This window comes from Heterodontus francisci, chromosome 32 (assembly GCF_036365525.1).
Source record: "Heterodontus francisci isolate sHetFra1 chromosome 32, sHetFra1.hap1, whole genome shotgun sequence".
Taxonomy (NCBI): domain Eukaryota; kingdom Metazoa; phylum Chordata; class Chondrichthyes; order Heterodontiformes; family Heterodontidae; genus Heterodontus; species Heterodontus francisci.
In genome coordinates, this window is record NC_090402.1 from 41,249,227 (window position 1) to 41,266,443 (window position 17,217).

The 17,217-nt window shown below is 44.6% G+C and overlaps 1 protein-coding gene across 4 annotated transcripts in view; it reads right to left on the reverse strand.

Annotated features, from left to right (window-relative positions):
* brinp1 (bone morphogenetic protein/retinoic acid inducible neural-specific 1) overlaps positions 1-17,217 on the reverse strand; it is a 375,763-nt gene that overhangs the window by 80,352 nt on the left and 278,194 nt on the right. For all 4 annotated transcript variants that reach the window (XM_068012711.1, XM_068012712.1, XM_068012713.1 and 1 more), the window contains exon 4: positions 10,523-10,692. In XM_068012711.1, the coding sequence (XP_067868812.1) occupies positions 10,523-10,692 (170 nt within the window). The remainder of the gene's footprint in view (positions 1-10,522; positions 10,693-17,217) is intronic.

A 17,217-nucleotide genomic window follows, 5' to 3' on the forward strand; every position in this document is an offset into this window, starting at 1 on the left:
GACACATCCTCTTCCAAATCCCCTCCACAGTTTCCTGACCCCAACTGCCTCCTCTTCATTATGGACGCCCAATCTCGCTACACCTCCATCCCCCACCAGGACGGTTTGAGGGCTCTCCGCTTCTTCCTTGAACAGAGGCCCAACCAGTCCCTATCCACCACTACCCTCCTCCGCCTGTCTGAATGTGTTCTCACGTTGAACAACTTCTCCTTCAACTCCACTCACTTCCTTCAAGTAAAAGGTGTTGCTATGGGTACCCGCCTGGGTTCTAGTTATGCCTGTACTTTTGTGGGATATGTCGAGCATTCTTTGTTCCAGTCCTACTCAGGCCCCCTCCCCCAACTCTTTTTCCGGTACATTGATGACTGTATCGGTGCCGTTTCCTGCTCCCGCCCCGAACTGAAAAACTTTATCAACTTTGCTTCCAATTTCCACCCTTCTCTCACCTTTGCATGGTCCATCTCTGACACTTCCCTTCCCTTCCCTGACTTCTCTGTCTCCATCTCTGGGGATAGGTTGTCTACTAATATCCATTATAAGCCCACCAACTCCCACAGCTACCTCGACTACACTTCTTCACACCCTGCCTCCTGTAAGGACTCCATTCCATTCTCCCAGTTTCTCCATCTCTGACGCATCTGCTCTGATGATGCTACCTTCCATGACAGCGCTTCTGATATGTCTTCCTTTTTCCTCAACCGAGGATTCCCCCCCACTGTTGTTGACAGGGCCCTCAACCGTGTCCGGCCCATTTCCCGCACTTCTACCCTCACCCCTTCCCCTCCCTCCCAGACCCGTGACAGGGTTCCCCATGTCTCCACCCCATCAGCCTCCATATCCAAAGGATCATACTCCGCCACCTCCAGAGTGATGCCACTACCAAAGGCATCTTCCCCTCCCTTCTCCTGTCAGCATTCCGAAGGAATCGTTCCCTCTGTGACACCCTGGTCCACTCCTCCATTACCCCCACCACCTCATCCCCTTCCCACGGCACCTTCCCCTACAATCGCAGGAGGCGTAATACCTGCCCATTTACCTCCTCTCTCCTCACTATCCCAGGCCCCAAACACTCCTTTCAGGTGAAGCAGTGATTTACTTGTACTTCTTTCAATGTAGTATACAGTATTCGCTGCTCACAATATGGTCTCCTCTACATCAGTCCGCAAGCAGGACCCTGAGCTTCCGGTTGCTTGCCATTACAACACTCCCCCTGCTCTCATCTCTATCCTGGGCTTGCTGCAGTGTTCCAGTGAACATCAACGCAAGCTCGAGAAACAGCATCTCATTTACCAATTAGGCACACTACAGCCTGCTGGACTGAACATTGAGTTCAATAATTTCAGGGCATGATGGGCCCCCCATTTTACTTTTAGTTATTTTTTCTTTTGTACATTCTTTTTGTTTGTTTATTTCATTTCATCTTAGTTTATTCAGTTTGCTTACCCACTGTTTTTTTTCATGTTTGTACTTGCTGCTGTTCAATCTTCAGTCCATTAACACCTTATCTGTACTAATGCTTTGTCTTTCAACACACCATTAACATATTGTTTGCCTTTTGCTCCATGACCTTCTAGTCAGCTATTCTGTGGCCTTGTCCAATCTACACCTTCTCCTTTGTTATCTCTTGCCCCACCCCTGCTTTACTTGCTTATAACCTTTCACATTTCTAATATTTGCCAGTTCCGAAGAAGTGTCACTGACCCGAAATGTTAACTCTACTTCTCTTTCCACAGATGCTGCCAGACCTGCTGAGTATCCCAGCATTTCTTGTTTTTATTACCCCTCCACACTTGCCCAGTTGGATGGAATGACACTCATCTGATTCCATTCTTATCTTTTTCGAGATACAGCACTGTAACAGGCCCTTTGGCCCACCGAGTATGCGCCGACCAACAACTACTCATTTATACTAATCCTACATTAATCCCATATTCCCTACCACATCCCCACCATTCTCCTACCACCTACCTACATTCGGGGCAATTTACAATGGTCAATTTACCTATCAACTTGCAAGTCTTTGGCTGTGGGAGGAAACCGGAGCACCTGGTGGAAACCCACGCGGTCACAGGGAGAACTTTCAAACTCTGCACAGGCAGTACCCAGAACTGAACCCAGGTCGCTGGAGCTGTGAGGCACTGTGCCACCTATCTAATCTTAACCAGAGAAGAGCCATCAATGGCTTCTCGCAGTTATCTCTGGTGTCAATTTCATTGTTTGGAACTTTGCCTGAGACTTTTACTGGAAATTGTTACAAATAACTTTTAAAGCACAACAGCAAGCAGCCAAGATGGCCAAGCACAATTTTCATATGAAAAAAACAAAGGATTAAGCTGGAGACATATGTAATGAACTCAGCCTAGCCAGAACAATAGGGTGCTCTCTGATTCACTTATCTGAGGCAGCCTTGTCAAGGTTGGTTGTCAAAAGCCATTGACACCCATTGACTTTAAAAGAGCCAAACCCCTCACCAAGTATGTTCTGAGCAGCCTGAGGAGAGAGCCTTGAATTTCAGAGACCATTCCAGAAGGTTCTCATTCAAACACAAAGAGATGGTCATATCATGTGACTGCTTGTGCCACACTGGAGATTTGTGAGTGGTGACTCAGAAGGCAACAAGAGAGAATCTAACCATCTCCCCTTGATGTTCAGTGACAATACCATAACTGAATCCCCCACCATCAACATCCTGGGGTTACCATTGACCAGAAACTGAACTGGTGTAGCCATATAAATACCATGGCTACAAGAGCAGGTCAGAGGCTAGGAATCCTGTGGCAAGTAACTCACCTCCTACTCCCCAAAGCCTGCCCACCATCTACATGGCACAAGTCTGGAATGCGATGGATTATTCTCCACTTGCCTGGATGGGTGCAGCTCCAACAATATTCAAGAAGCTCAACACCATCCAGAACAAAGCAGCCCACCTGATTGGCACCCCATCCACAAACATTCACTCCCTCCACCACCAATGCACAGTGGCAGCAGTGTGTACAATCTACAAGCAATGCACCAAGGCTTCTTAGACAGCACCTTCCAAACGTACAACGTCTACCACCTAGAAGGACAAGGGCAGCAGATGCATGCGAACACCAGTACCAGCATGTTCCCCTCCAAGTCATACACCATCCTGACTTGGAACTATATTGCCCTTCCTTCACTGTCACTGGGTAAAAATTCTGGAACTCCCTTCTTAATAGCACTGTGGGTGTACCTACCTCACATGGACTGCAGCGGTTCAAAAAGGCAGCTCACCACCACCTTCTCAAGGGCGATTAGGGATGGGCAATAAATGCTGGCCTAGCCAATGACGCCCACATGCCACAAATGAATAAAAAAAGACAGTAACTGAAATCCAGCAAGGGAACATCTCTCCTCTCTCCCTCTCTCCAGAAGTCTCAGAGAAGACTTGGCTGCAACTACTAAGGCTCAAACTTACAGCTCTGCACAGTCAGCAACTCGGGGACATGGATAATGCCCCTCTTCGGCCTTTTGGAACCTGTGAAACAATCCTGAACTGTGCACGTGGCCCAGTGAGGATTTCAGGACTATAATTTCAACTATGAACTCTGGAAGCGAGATTCAGTATTTAAATTCCATTTATTATGGACTCTACTCCAACTTCCCAACTCTGTTTTTTCCTCTCTAATCTATTTGTGCGTGTGTGTGGCTGTTGTGTGAATGTGGGACATGGATGCGTAGCATATTTTAATAATTTTAATCAGTTTACAGTGATAAGGATAATAAACTTACATCTTTCTTGTTGAAACTCAGGAATATCTGTCTGATTGGTTCAGTTGTCATTATATTAGAGGAACAGGAGCAAGAGCTCACTGAGTTGGTAAGTTAAATTACTGTGTTCAAAGGATAAACCCTGTTGCAGTCAAACCAGAGAAGGGGCGAAAGGGGAGCCTGAGACCCCTTCCTCACCTGGTCGTAACAGGCACGAATGTTACTTGCCACTTATCAGTCCAAGTCTTGCTGCATCTGGCCACAGGCTGCTTCAGTATCTGAGGAGTCGCGAATGGTACTGAACATCGTGCAATCATCAGTGAACATCCCCACTTCTGACCTTATGATGGAGGGAAGGTCATTGATGAGGCAGTCTGAAATTGTCAGACTGCTTGTCCAACATCCAGTACTGGATGAGCAGAAATTTCCTCTAATAAAATATTGGGAAGACTGAAGCCATTGTTGTCCCTGGAGTTATCTCCAGTGTCCTGGTCAATATTTATCCCTCAATCAACATCACAGCAACAGATTATCTGGTCATTATCACATTACTGTTCACAAAATTAGCTGTCACACTTCCCACATTACAACAATGACTGCACACCATAAGTACCTAATTGTCTGTAAAGTGCTATGAGATGTCCAGTGGTCATGAAAAGTGTTATATAAATGCAAGCGTTTCTGTTATTGTGTTCAGTCCTCACCACAAACTCTGCTCCCTCGCCACCAACTCAATTCTTCTCGCTGGCAACCGTATGAGCCTGAACCAGACTGTTTGCAACCTCTGTGTCATATTTGATGTGAGATGAGTTTCCAACCACATATCTGTGCCGTCATGAAGTCTGCCTATTTCCACGTCTTGAACATTGCCCAACTCTACCCCTGCTTCAGTTCTTCTGCTGCTGAAACCCTCATCCCATGCCTTTGTTACCTCCAGACTTGACTATTCTAACAGACTTCTGGCCAGCCTCTCACATTCTACCCTCTGGGAACATGAGGTTATCCAAAATTCTGCTGCCTGTGTCCTAACTCGCACCAAATCCTCTTCACCTATCAACCTTGTGCTCACTGACTTATACTGGTTGCCAGTTAAGCAGCACGTTCATTTTAAAATTCTCACTCTTTTTCAAATTTTCAAATGACCTAGCCCGCCCACCCCTATCTCTGTAATCTCCTCTAGCCCTACAAACCTCTGAGATATCGGGGTTCCTCTAATTCTGGCCTCCTCAGCATCTTCGATTTTAATTGCTCCACCAATGGTGGCTGTGCCTTCAGCTGCCTAGTCCCTAAGCTCAGGAGTTCCCTCCCTAAACCTTTCCAACTCTGTACCTAGCTTTCCTCCTTAAAATCTACATCTTTGACCAAGCTTTTGGCTGTCTGCCCTAATATCTCCTTGTGTGGCTTTTGATTTTTAATGTCTCTGTGAAGTGCCGTGGCACATTTTATTATGCCAAAGCCACTGTATAAATCCAGGTTATTGTTGTTGTAAAGATCCTGAGAATATTAAGGATTATACCAAGGTGTTCTTCAATACACAAGGCAGGAAGACTTTGTAATAAAATTCTGAAGTCTTTAATTCTGTCCATAAATTCCCTGCTTGCTCACTTGATAATAGTTCCTGGAGGTGGCCTCCTATTTGGCTGCCTCCATGCTCACCATCCTATTAAGGATGTCAGGCAGGCTCCCGATACTGCCAGCTCCAGCAGAGGCCGTCTTTGCCCAGTTTGCATTTAATGAGCATATGCCCACTCACATGTGGTTTCTTCTGCAGCTGGCTCGCAGAAAGAAGGCAGGAGGTGAGGATGAAATCCAACTTGTTCCAAGTCGCTGTCCACTGCTGCTTTCTCCAGAAAAATTGGCAGGAGAAGACATAAAGCCTAGCCCATCGTGCCTGAATAGGACCCTCTTACATTTTGGCATTCCTCACAGTTTTAACTAACCCCTTGCAATAATTTTATCCAAACAATGTGGGTGTCACATTCAAACATGTGTGACAATGTAAATTGCAATGGGTGAGTCTTCTCAGACGCTAGGGAGAAATCCCTTGCTTCTCTTTGCGTAGTGCCATGCCAACTTTTACTTTCACCTGAGGGCAGATGGAAACTCAGTTGAACATTGCACCAAGGGCTAGATTTTCAATCAGGCATCGGGAACTGGAAATGGGAGCTAGTTCCGGGTCCCGACCCTGCATGGCATGCTTTAGGCACACCCAGGGGGATTTTCAAATCTTCAGTCAATTAAAGGTCAGGGAGCGGGCTCGACGTCATTTCCAGAATGGTCGGAGGGTTCATAATGCTGGAGGGCTAATGGGAGGCACTCAGTGATTTGAAGCCCCATGGGTCGAGTTGGGAGCTGCTGATCTGAAGGTGGAGATTACGAGGTAAGCCAAGGTAAGTTTATTGTTATGCTTTAAAAAGCCACACCTGCCTGGCCAAGATCCTGGGTGGCAATTATGGATCCCGGGGGGGGGGGTCCCTCATGTGATCCATTGCCCCCACCCCCCCCTGCCCCCTGAGCCCACCACGTTGGCCTGGAAGTGGGTCAGGTCAATATGGGCTGCCCACACTGCCAGATGGTGTGGGAACGGGGCCTACAACGATAACTGGCTGCATGTTGCTTCCCATCAGGCAGCTAATCTAACCCCAAGCCACCCTCATTCAAAGTGTCTCAGAGATGGGATCATGGTAGTGAACTGGCACGGAGATTGGCAGTGCCAAATTGCACACCTGCCCACTTCCGATTTGGTCCCCTAACGGTTTTAAAAATCCAGCCCCAAATTATGGTGCCTCCGACTGTGCAATGCCACTGAGATGTCATCCTAGGTTGTCTACTCAAGTCTTTGGAATGGGGCTTGAACTCACAACCTTCTGACCTATAGGCAAGCATGCTCCCACATAGTCAAGACTGACGTAAGGCACTGATCTAACGGTTCAAAAAAACACCAGTCTGAGACTACTGCCTGGAAGTCACTGGAATGTGTTTTCTTTCCTTTCTTGCCTCCCTTTCTCTTCCAGAGATGTTGAGACATATCCTGGTATGGTTCCATAGGCACTAGTCACCCTCTAACAACTCACCCAAGTTGTCTTAATTTTTTGGTGCCTTTTAAAGCGAGTATTTACAAGATATTCACATGCAGAAATATCACAAGTGTTCCTAATTTCTTCTTTAAGATGCTTATTAAAATTTACTTCTTTGACCAAACTACTGGTTACCTGTCCTTAGATCTCCTCCTCAGTGTCAATATTTGTCTGACTTCTCTGAAGTGCCATAGGATGTTTTACTAAGTTAAAGGAGCTATAAATTTGACTCGTTGTTGCTGTTAGATCAATTCAGAGCTGAAAGTCTCCTTTCAAAAAATCCCTGTCATGATGTGGGGGAGCTAAATTTTATTCCAATTGTTTCAAGTGTACCAATTACAGATTTTTGTCACTTGAGTGTGAAAAGTACTGTAAACCTATAAACAATGGGATGGCCTCATCAAGATTTCTTGTCATGACAACCACATCCAGAGTCCGCATGTCCGAGGTGGAAGCTCAAAGGCACATGGAACAGTATATCTAATGGAGAGGGTGGGAAATCAGTGGTGAGGAGAAGGAAGGCTATGAGTACCACTTTTCTATTCAATTAATGTGTGAAAACTTAGTGATTTTGATAATGTGAACAGTTTTTCTTTGGTTAAGCAATAAAATAGTCAATTAGCAGAATATTACACAGCCAGTAATGCTTGAAAATTAACTTTGAGTCTCTCACACAATCACAACAATGACACATTCTTAACAAATCCATTAACAGCAATGTCACTCTGAGAGCAATGACTTCCCTACTCCCAATATTCCATTACATATCACAAATGGAACACCTTTTTAATATGTAGTAAATGACTGAGTGACCCCTCAAAAAAACATACAATCATTGTTCATTATCTACACAGAGTTAAGCTTTTAAGTCAACAATTTACTCAACACTTAAGCTTTTAACATGTCAGATGTGGTGATATACTAACATGTAGGAGCTGTTTAGTTACAGATCCTCTCATTTCTCACTTTCATTTTCAACATGGCTTTGTTCTTACATATCCAGCTGTAATTATATAAAGGGTTGGATTAGTTGGGGAGAATCACATCATGAATTATGGAGGACTTCATTCAAGGTCTGCTACTGGCAATTAAGTTTGTCTTGTTGACTGGGAGACATTACACAGATTTGTATCCAACATCCATTCCAACAGAACTTTTGACAGCAAGCATCACACTCATGCCATTAACTACAATACTACAGTGTGCTCTGGAAATCCCTCCCTAAACCTATCTCCCTCTTCATTTCTCTCCCTGCTCCTTGAAGACCCTTCTTAAAGCCTATGTCTTTGATCAAGCTTTTGTTCAGCTGTCCTAATGTCTCCTTCTTTGGCTCGGTGTCAATTTTTGTCTGATTTATGCTCCTGTGAGATGCCTTTGGATGTTTTACTATGTTAAAGGAGCTATGTAACTTCAAGTTCTTAGTCTCACTGGGAATACACTTCAAAAAGCCAAGTGCTTTGGGATGCGGCACAGTGGCGCAGTGGTTAGCACTGCAGCCTCACAGCTCCAGCGACCCGGGTTCAATTCTGGGTACTGCCTGTGTGGAGTTTGCAAGTTCTCCCTGTGTCTGCGTGGGATTTCTCCGGGTGCTCCGGTTTCCTCCCACAAGCCAAAAGACTTGCAGGTTGGTAGGTAAATTGGCCATTATAAATTGCCCCTAGTATAGGTAAGTGGTAGGGAAATATAGGGACAGGTGGGGATGTGGTAGGAATATGGGATTAGTGTAGGATTAGTATAAATGGGTGGTTGATGGTCGGCACAGACTCGGTGGGCCGAAGGGCCTGTTTCAGTGCTGTAGCTCTAAAACTAAAAAAAACTAAAACTAATTCAATATTGGGATGTGAGCATCACTGGCAAGGCCAGCATTTGTTGCCCATTCCTCACTGCCTTTGAGAAGGTGGTGGTGAGCCACCTTCTTGAACCAGGAGTTTGGTACGCTATTTCAGAGGGCAGTTAAGAGTCAACCATATTGCTGTGGATCTGGAATCACATGAAGGCTAGACCAGGTAAGGATAGCAGATTTCCTCCCCTGAAAAGTATTAGGGAACCAGATGGTCTTTTACAACAATCCAGTAATTTCATGATCACAATTACTGAGACTAGCTTTTTATTCCAGACTTATTAATTAATTGAATTTAAATTCCCCCAGCTGCCCTGGTGGAATTTGATCTCATTTCTCCAGGGAAATAATCCAGGCCTTGAGATTATTAGTCTAGTAACACTACCACTATGTTACTGTCCCCCTACAGGTCATAAAAGGCATTATATAAATAGAAGAGTTTCTTATTACTTTTTGCTCCAACCATCATAATTCACAAGTGTTATAAACAGAGAAAGAAATTCACGCTTTATTTTTTGGATCTCCTTTCCAGCAACCCACCCACCCTTCATCTAAACCCTCCATCAAAGCCAGACATTAACAATCAGCTGACAACCTACACACTTCCCTCATCTAACAGCAATCAACCTTTTTGGATCACTTCCCCACAAGGAGCATCTGAGCTGAAGTCTGCTAGCTTGGCACAGACTGGGCACTGACCCTGGGAATTACAGATCTGTATGGTTGTCAGACGAGTCGAAATATATTTCACCTTAATTAATAATTTTAAAAATCAGGGATATTTTTGGAAGGAAAGCTGAAATTTTCAGTCAGTCAGGTCATGCCATTGAGTATTAAAGATGCCCGTGTTTTGTAGTGGAGACGTGTGCATTCCTGAAAGGAGTCTTCATTTTCATTCACACTAAATGGCAACAAAGCCAATGCAAACTGTCCTTCAAAGTTGAGCAAAGATAGGGAACTCCAAATACTGTATAGATTTCACTGTATGCCCAGAAAAATTTTTAAGTTTAAAAACAAGGTTTATGCTTAATTTTAAAAATCTACAAGCTGAACTCCCATGGTTTCCACAGGGTAAGGTGGGCTCTGCAGCACAGTCACACAGTTTAGCTGTTCATCTGTCATGACCCTTTGCAGTTACTATTCAATTACTCCCTTGTGGCTACTCAGGGAATGGTAACTGCTTGTAAATTTCTTAGCTTGTTACTGGGTGAGTAAATTACTGATTCACTTCAGTCTTCAGGTCAATTGGCATCACTTAACAAACTGTGACATAGTGTGGCCACATGCAGAACTTTTTTTTACATTATGAATCTGCCCCATGAATTGCTGACTGAAATGACATCCAGACAAACTTCTCTCAGGCTGGCAGGCATTCAAGATCAATTCTCTCTCTCACTCTCTCTTTCTCTCTCTGTTTCTTTCTCCCTCTTGTCTCTTTTTGTCTTCTGGAGAACTGGGGGTATGAATCCCGAGGCACTGGCATCCTGTGACATTGTATTATCGTGATGAGCTTTCTGCACCATTTACAGCAATACTCTGCTGAAACTGTCTAAATGATCGATGGACAGCAATCTGAAATCCAAACTAATGTAATACAGAATTGTTACAAAATAACCCAACTTGAATTCGCATAGAAATTGGTGGCTCAGAAACACAACTCATGTCCAACATCCCAAATCTGAGTGGCCATGCTACAATTACAATTGCATCCAAAGTAATCCTGACACCATCCATAGGGGTAGAAATTCTTCTTGGGTGATAGTGCCTATTGTCCATGACGATTTTTCTACCTTTTACACCACAATGAGTGACCATTGTCATACCCATTCCGCAAGGATTTTTTTTGTCTTGTAAAATATGGAAGGTGATGTACCTTGATGGCTCCAGTAGAGATTTGAATTTCATGAAGCCGTCGCATGGTCCCGTCACGATCGATGAAGTACGATGAAGCTAGTTGATGGAGAGCCTCCACACTCTGACTGGCATTTACTGACCTTCTATCTAACTTGCTTTTGTCCATGTACATGGTAAGTGCTTCTTCACCTGCAGGGAGAAGAACAATGAACACTTTAGTGAAAGTAACTGGAAAAGAAGAAAGAGCAGTGTTACCATGGAAAAACCTCTCAAAACACAGGACATGAGGGACCACTGAAATAAACACATTGAATAACTTGTTTCTGTGTCTTAACACTCTGTGATTCTGACATCATTGTTTTAGCAAATGCATCAGATTACTGTTCCAAAGGTTATATTTTTACTTTAACAAACATGAAAATACTTCATCTGTCAGTGCAGGTCGTAGGGTTCAACATATGAGAAAGTTAAGCCCTCCCTCCAACAAAAGTGGTTGAAACACCTGCAGCAGTCAGTCAGTCAGAAAGGGTAATGCGCAAACTGCTCCTCAAACTCTGTACCAGGCAGGCTGAGGTCCTTGTCTGGAATGTACATGAGCTAAACATCCCTCACACTCACTGTGTTCTTTCTCAAGAAGACAAGAAGGGGATAACTTACAACGTTTCACAAGCTAGCAAAACATTTCTCTGATTGAGCTCGTACAGCCCTATGTGGTGTGATAACCCAACTGCAAGTGCCACCTCATGTGCAGGCACAACTTTCAGTCGCACCCTGATCCAGCCAAGGTCTAGGGGTACCAGCAAACTAACCTGACCCATGTACAGTAACAGCAGCAAGCCCTGCATATAAGCATGACAAAACTCTTATGCCTTACAGAACCATGGCCAGGATTTTACGCTGGGGGAGCCAGGCCGGGTTTTTTCGCTCCCCAGGGCTTTAATTGGTCTTGGGCAGGGCTTCCACCTCCTTGAGGCAGGACGTCCTGCCTAATGAAGCCGCCAGCCAATCAGCGGGCCAGCAGATCTTAGTCCCAGCAGCGCCACCAGGAGCGATGGCCAGTGCTGGGACTACACCCAGCTATCAGAGGCAAGAGGAAGGATAGCCCTGGAACTCAAGTAAGTTTTTAGGGCTTCCCCGAGGACAATCGGCCGGGCCCCAGCGAGGCAAGGACAGTCGGAGGGAATGCTGTGTTGGGGGCAGTTGGGACTTCGGGGGTGGCCCTGAATGGGGCACAGGATGCCCGATCAGGAGGGCTCCACCCGCAGCCCACAAGAAGGCTGCCTGGTATTACCAGGCGGGGTTCTTGGGGTATTTGCCGTCTGGCTGCTGAGGGTAAGATACCCGCGGCGGTGGGAGGTGGCCCTTAAGTGGCAGTTAATTGGCCACCTAAGGGCCTTGCTTGGCCTGGGGCGGGCGGGCCATTTTTTTGCCACTGCCACCCCGCGTAAAATTGCAGTGGGGGTAGGGGGGGATCGGGGACACCCCTTTCCGCCCCCCCCCCGTCAATTCTACGCCGTCCGCACACCATGCCACCCCCCCCCCCCCCCACCCCACTCTGCTTGCCGCCAGCCTGATCATTGGGAGACCATAAATTTCCGGCCCATGTGTAAAAAAAACTCCCCTGTTCGCTTTTTTGCCAATTATCTTCAAACTGTGTCCTTTGGCTACTAAGTCACTTCATGAAATATATGAGTGCATTTTTTTCCTTCTGATTAATAAAACAATGAAGATATTAATAAGTTTTTGCTGCACTGCAGTGGTCAAAATGGTAGCATAGCAACACAATTCAGCAGGCTGGTTATTCCAGCAACTAAACTTGTTTGCTAACTCAATCATGCTTAAAGGTTTCAGGATATATATTGAGTACCTTCTGAAAGCTAAAACAGAAAGACACTGTTTTATATTTTTCCCTCATCAGCCATATCACCCTCATCACCGCACACTCACAGTGTAAAGACTTGCTGCTCAAAATATGACACTGATTCTACATGTTTGCAAAAAACTGTAGACTCTTATTGTAAGTCCTATCCATCTCTGCTGAAAGGTTCATCAATGTCTTATCTGAATTCCTCAATTGTTCAGTATAAATGTCACCACTGTGGTTTGTGCCTCTTCATCCAGCTTGTGTGGGTCATTTCATTTCTATGGTAAATACACTTGTTTAATGAATAGTATGTGCAGTTGGAGCTTTGTCAAACTTTTGGTCACATAGAGGGGGAGATGAGGGGTGGAGGGAAATCATTCCGAGTGATCTGTGGTCCCTTTATACAACAATCCTTCATGATCACAGGTGCTAATTCAAGCAGGTCAAGATTTACATTGGGAAAATTGGACTTGGGCCCAGAGTTGCAAATAACAGCTTAAATAAATCAGAAGCAGATTGTAAATGTCTCGCTTTTACGGTGAGCACCGGGTATGATATTATCCCATTAGCATAAGTTAGGTTGCATAGGGTAAATTGTGGGAGTTAATCATGTCAACTCCCAAGCAGCAAGAGGCCTGAGCTAGAACATAGCTACCTGACCCGAACCTGACGACATGTGTTGGGTCTGGGTCAGGTCGGGTTGCTCTTCCGGGTACGGCATTCGGGCTCGGGTTGGGACGGGTCGGACACAGTGACAACCAGGACATCAAGGCGGGAAACACTCCGCACTAGTCTGCAGTAAGCGATTCCATCCAAGGTACAGCACAGCCTCTTCAATAAAGTTGATTATATTCTGATATTCTGGTGGTCGGGTGGGATGCGGGAAAAAATGAAAGGACTCGGGCCGGGCCGGGTCGGGCTCGGGTCGGGTTTCATTTGCAGACACGAGCAGGCCTTCAGCCTGAGCTATTTCAATGGCCAGGCCTCATTTGAATGTCCTGCAGAATATGCCCATGTTGTTTTCCACATTGATTGACAGCTCACTGATCAGGAGAGCACAGCCTATTTCGTGCATACACTCACCTCTTGAAGCAAGGTGTCATCTAACGCTTTTTAAACATGTTGCTGCGTTTTCTCAATTTTAAACACCATGATTAGATCACCCCTCAACTGAAGTAATTATTGAAAACTTGAAGAAGCCAAAGTTACTTTCAAGTATTAGCCACTTCTTCTGAATTAAAAGGTCAAATGGAAATGTCAACTGCTTTATACCGTGTCAGTTACAGGCTGAAAATTGTGACCTTCTTCACATATTAGCTGCAAACTGGAATTCATCTGATCATGAATTTGTTCACAGCTTGGCAATTAAAGGAAATGGGAACATCTATGTTTAAGATCATGAGAACATAATAAATAGGATGAGAAGTTGGCCATTTGGCCCTTCGAGCCTGTTCTGCCATTCAACAAGATCATGGCTGATCATCTACCTCAACTCCACCTTCCCACATTATCCCCATTATCACTTAATTCCCTTTGTACTCAAAAATCTATCGACCTCTGTCTTGCATATACTCAACAACGGAGCACCCACTGCTCTCTGAGGTAGAGAATTCCAAAGATTCACGACTCTTTGAGAGAAGAAACTTCTCCTCATCTTAGTCCTAAATGGCTGGCCCTGTGTTCTAGATTCCCAGAGGAAACATTTTCTCAGCATCTACCCTGCCAAGCCACTTAAGAATTTTATATGTTTCAAGTGGATCACTTCTTATTCTTATTCCAGGGAACATAATTCTCTCTCTCTCTCTCTCCTCAGAGGACAATTCCCTTATCCCAGGAGCTGGTCTAGTAAACTTTTGTTGTGCTCCCTCTAGGGCAAAAATGTCCTTCCTTAGGTAAGGAGACCACAACTACACACAGCACTCTGGGGCTGGAGGAGGGTTTGGTGTGGGATGGGGTCTGGAGAATCAGAGTGGCAGCAGCTGCCACAGAACCCGACCCCTGGATTGCCATTTCCGATTCTCCTGGAGGCGGGATAGGCCAACAACGGCCTTCCTGCCCAGAGGCCAAATAAGGGCCTCTTCCCGCCACCGCTGGAATCTTACCAGCGGCGGTGGGGCCTCCACCGTGTGGGGAGAATGCCTTGGAAAATGAGGCACACTTCCTGTGGACTTGCGGGGGGTGGGGGGGGGGTCTCTCCATGGGAAATTTGTGGCCCACGAAGGACCCCCACAAGGAACCAATTCACCCCTTGGGACCCTCTCCCCCTGGACCGAACACCCACGCCCCCCCACCCCAGGACCTTCTGGACTAGCCCTGGCGACCATGCCTCACCCACCCATGTTCCAGGGTTCCACCACTGGGCCTGGATTCAAGGCCTCTGCAGTACCAGCAATGGCCACCGTTCACAATGGCACCACCGATACTGCTGTGCTGCCAGCTCTGTGATTGTCTGGCAGCTCTTGGGGGTGGGATCCCAGTCTGTATTAAGTCTTTGAAGAGACGGGAATGCTGCCTCCTTAAACTTTCACCCCAGTAGACCAGAGGATCGCTCTGGGAGGCAGAAAAAATCAGAGGCAGTGTTCCCCCCGATTTTTCAGCCTGGAGTCGGGAGCTCTGCCTCCTGCACAAAATCCAGCCCCAGGTGTGGCAGCACCAACGCCTTGTATAATTTTTGTAAGGCTTCTTTACTGTGATCCCATTTTAACAAAAGCTAACGTACTAACTACCTTCATAAGTATTTCCTTACTTGCATTTTAACTTTCTGCGATTTAAATGCAAGCATTTCCCAGTTTCTAACCGTTTAAAACATATTCTCACTTCACCACATTGTATTCCATCTGCCACACCCTTGCCCACTCACCCAACCTGTCTATACACCTCTGCACGCTCCTGGTGTCCTCCTCACTGCTTACTTTTTCACCTAACTTTATATCTGCAGTGAACTTGGATACATTCAGTGCTCTCATCTAAGTCATTAATATAGATTGTAAATAGCCGAGGCCCAAGTACTGATCCTTGCACTGCACTGCTAGTTATAACCCGCCAACCCAAAACGTCTCATTTATTCCTACTCTCTGTCCATTAACCAATCCTTAATCCATGCTAATATATTACCCCCAATCCCATGAGTCCTAATTTTGTGTAGTAACCTCTTTTCTGGCAGCTTATTGAATGCTTTTTAAAAATACAAATACACCGCATTCACTGGTTCCCCATTATCCAGCTTACCAGTTACCTCCTCCAAAAACTCAAACAGATTTGTCAGACGCAATTTCCCTTTTATAAATCCATGTTCACACTGCTTAATTATATTGAGATTTTCTAAATGCCTTGTTATCATGTCCCAAGTACTAGATTCTAGCATTTTGCTGACTACTGATGTTAGGGTAACTGTTTTCCCTCTTCCTCCTTTCTTAAACAGTGAGATTATGTTTGCTACCTTCCAATCCCTGGGAACTGTTCTAGAATCTAAGGAATTCTGGATAATCAAAACTAATGCATGCACTGGAACCACTCCTTTTAAAACCCTAGGATGCAAGTTATCAGGTCCAGGGGATTTGTTGCCACTTAGTCCCATTAATTTCTCCAGTACTATTGTTTATACCATTTTATTTAAATTCCTCATCCTCACAAGACCCCTGGTTCCCATTATTTGAGCAATGTATTTTGTGCCTTCAGCTGTGAAGACATATACAAAATATTTGTTTAATATCTCTGCCATTTCCTTATTACCCGGTGTACATTTACCTGTCTCTACCTCTAATGGGCCCATTTCACTTCACTAATCTTCTCCTATTTACATACCTATAGCAACATTTACAAACTATTTTTATACTTCTTGCTAGTCTACTCTCAAATTCTTTTTTCTCTTTCCTCACCAATTCCTTGGTCCTCCTTTGACGAATTCTAAAATCCTCGCAATCCCCAGGCTTACTACTCTTTTTGGCAAAATTATAAGCCTTTTCCTTTGATCTAATAGTATCTTTAATTCCTTGTGTTAGTTATGGTTGGGTCAATTTTTCTGTGGGTTTTTTGTCCCTTAAAGGAATGTATATTTGTTGCAAATTGTATATTAATTCTTTAAACGTGAGCCATTGCTTGTCTACCATCTTAGTTTTTAACGTAGTTTCCCAACCTAGCTGCAATCTAGTTTGTCCGTCAAGCTACAGACGGTCACATCTAAATCTATTCCCCCACCATTAAGGGAAAATGCATTGTCAGTCATAAGTTTTCCAGTGTCAGAGAAGCTGTCTTTGATTTTGGTCTTGGTTAGAGGGGCGTTGTTCCATTTTGAGCATGATATTGTTTTAAAACACCCAAAACAACAGCAAAATTTCCCTGTTTGTCACAAAAAATTGAAATAATAAAAGAAGCACAGGTGATGTTTCTCATAAGGTTTTGTCTCATGGAAATTCTAGTGGATAATCAAGATGGTAGATTATCGGAGAATGAAGAAAAAAGAGGTTCCTGCATAATTATAGTTTGTCAAGTACCTGCAAGTAATTCATTGGTACAGATGGATGGTTGGAATGGTTGTGCACAGTGTGAGGGTTTGGGCAATTTCATCTTAGGTTTCTGGGTTGCCCAATATTTCTGTCAAATTTCCATAAGAATAAAGATTCATTAAAGAGTCTTGTTTCTTGTTTTGATAGAGTAAATAAGAGGAATTGTATCCAATGGCAGAAGAGACAGATTTAAGTTAATTGGTAAAAGAACCAGAAGAGAAATGAAGAGAAAGTTTTTACCCAATGAGTTATGATGATCTGAAATGCACCTCCCTAAAGGTTGGTGGAAGCAGATTCAATAGTAACTTTCAAAAGGGAACTGGATAAATAATTGAAGGGGAAAAT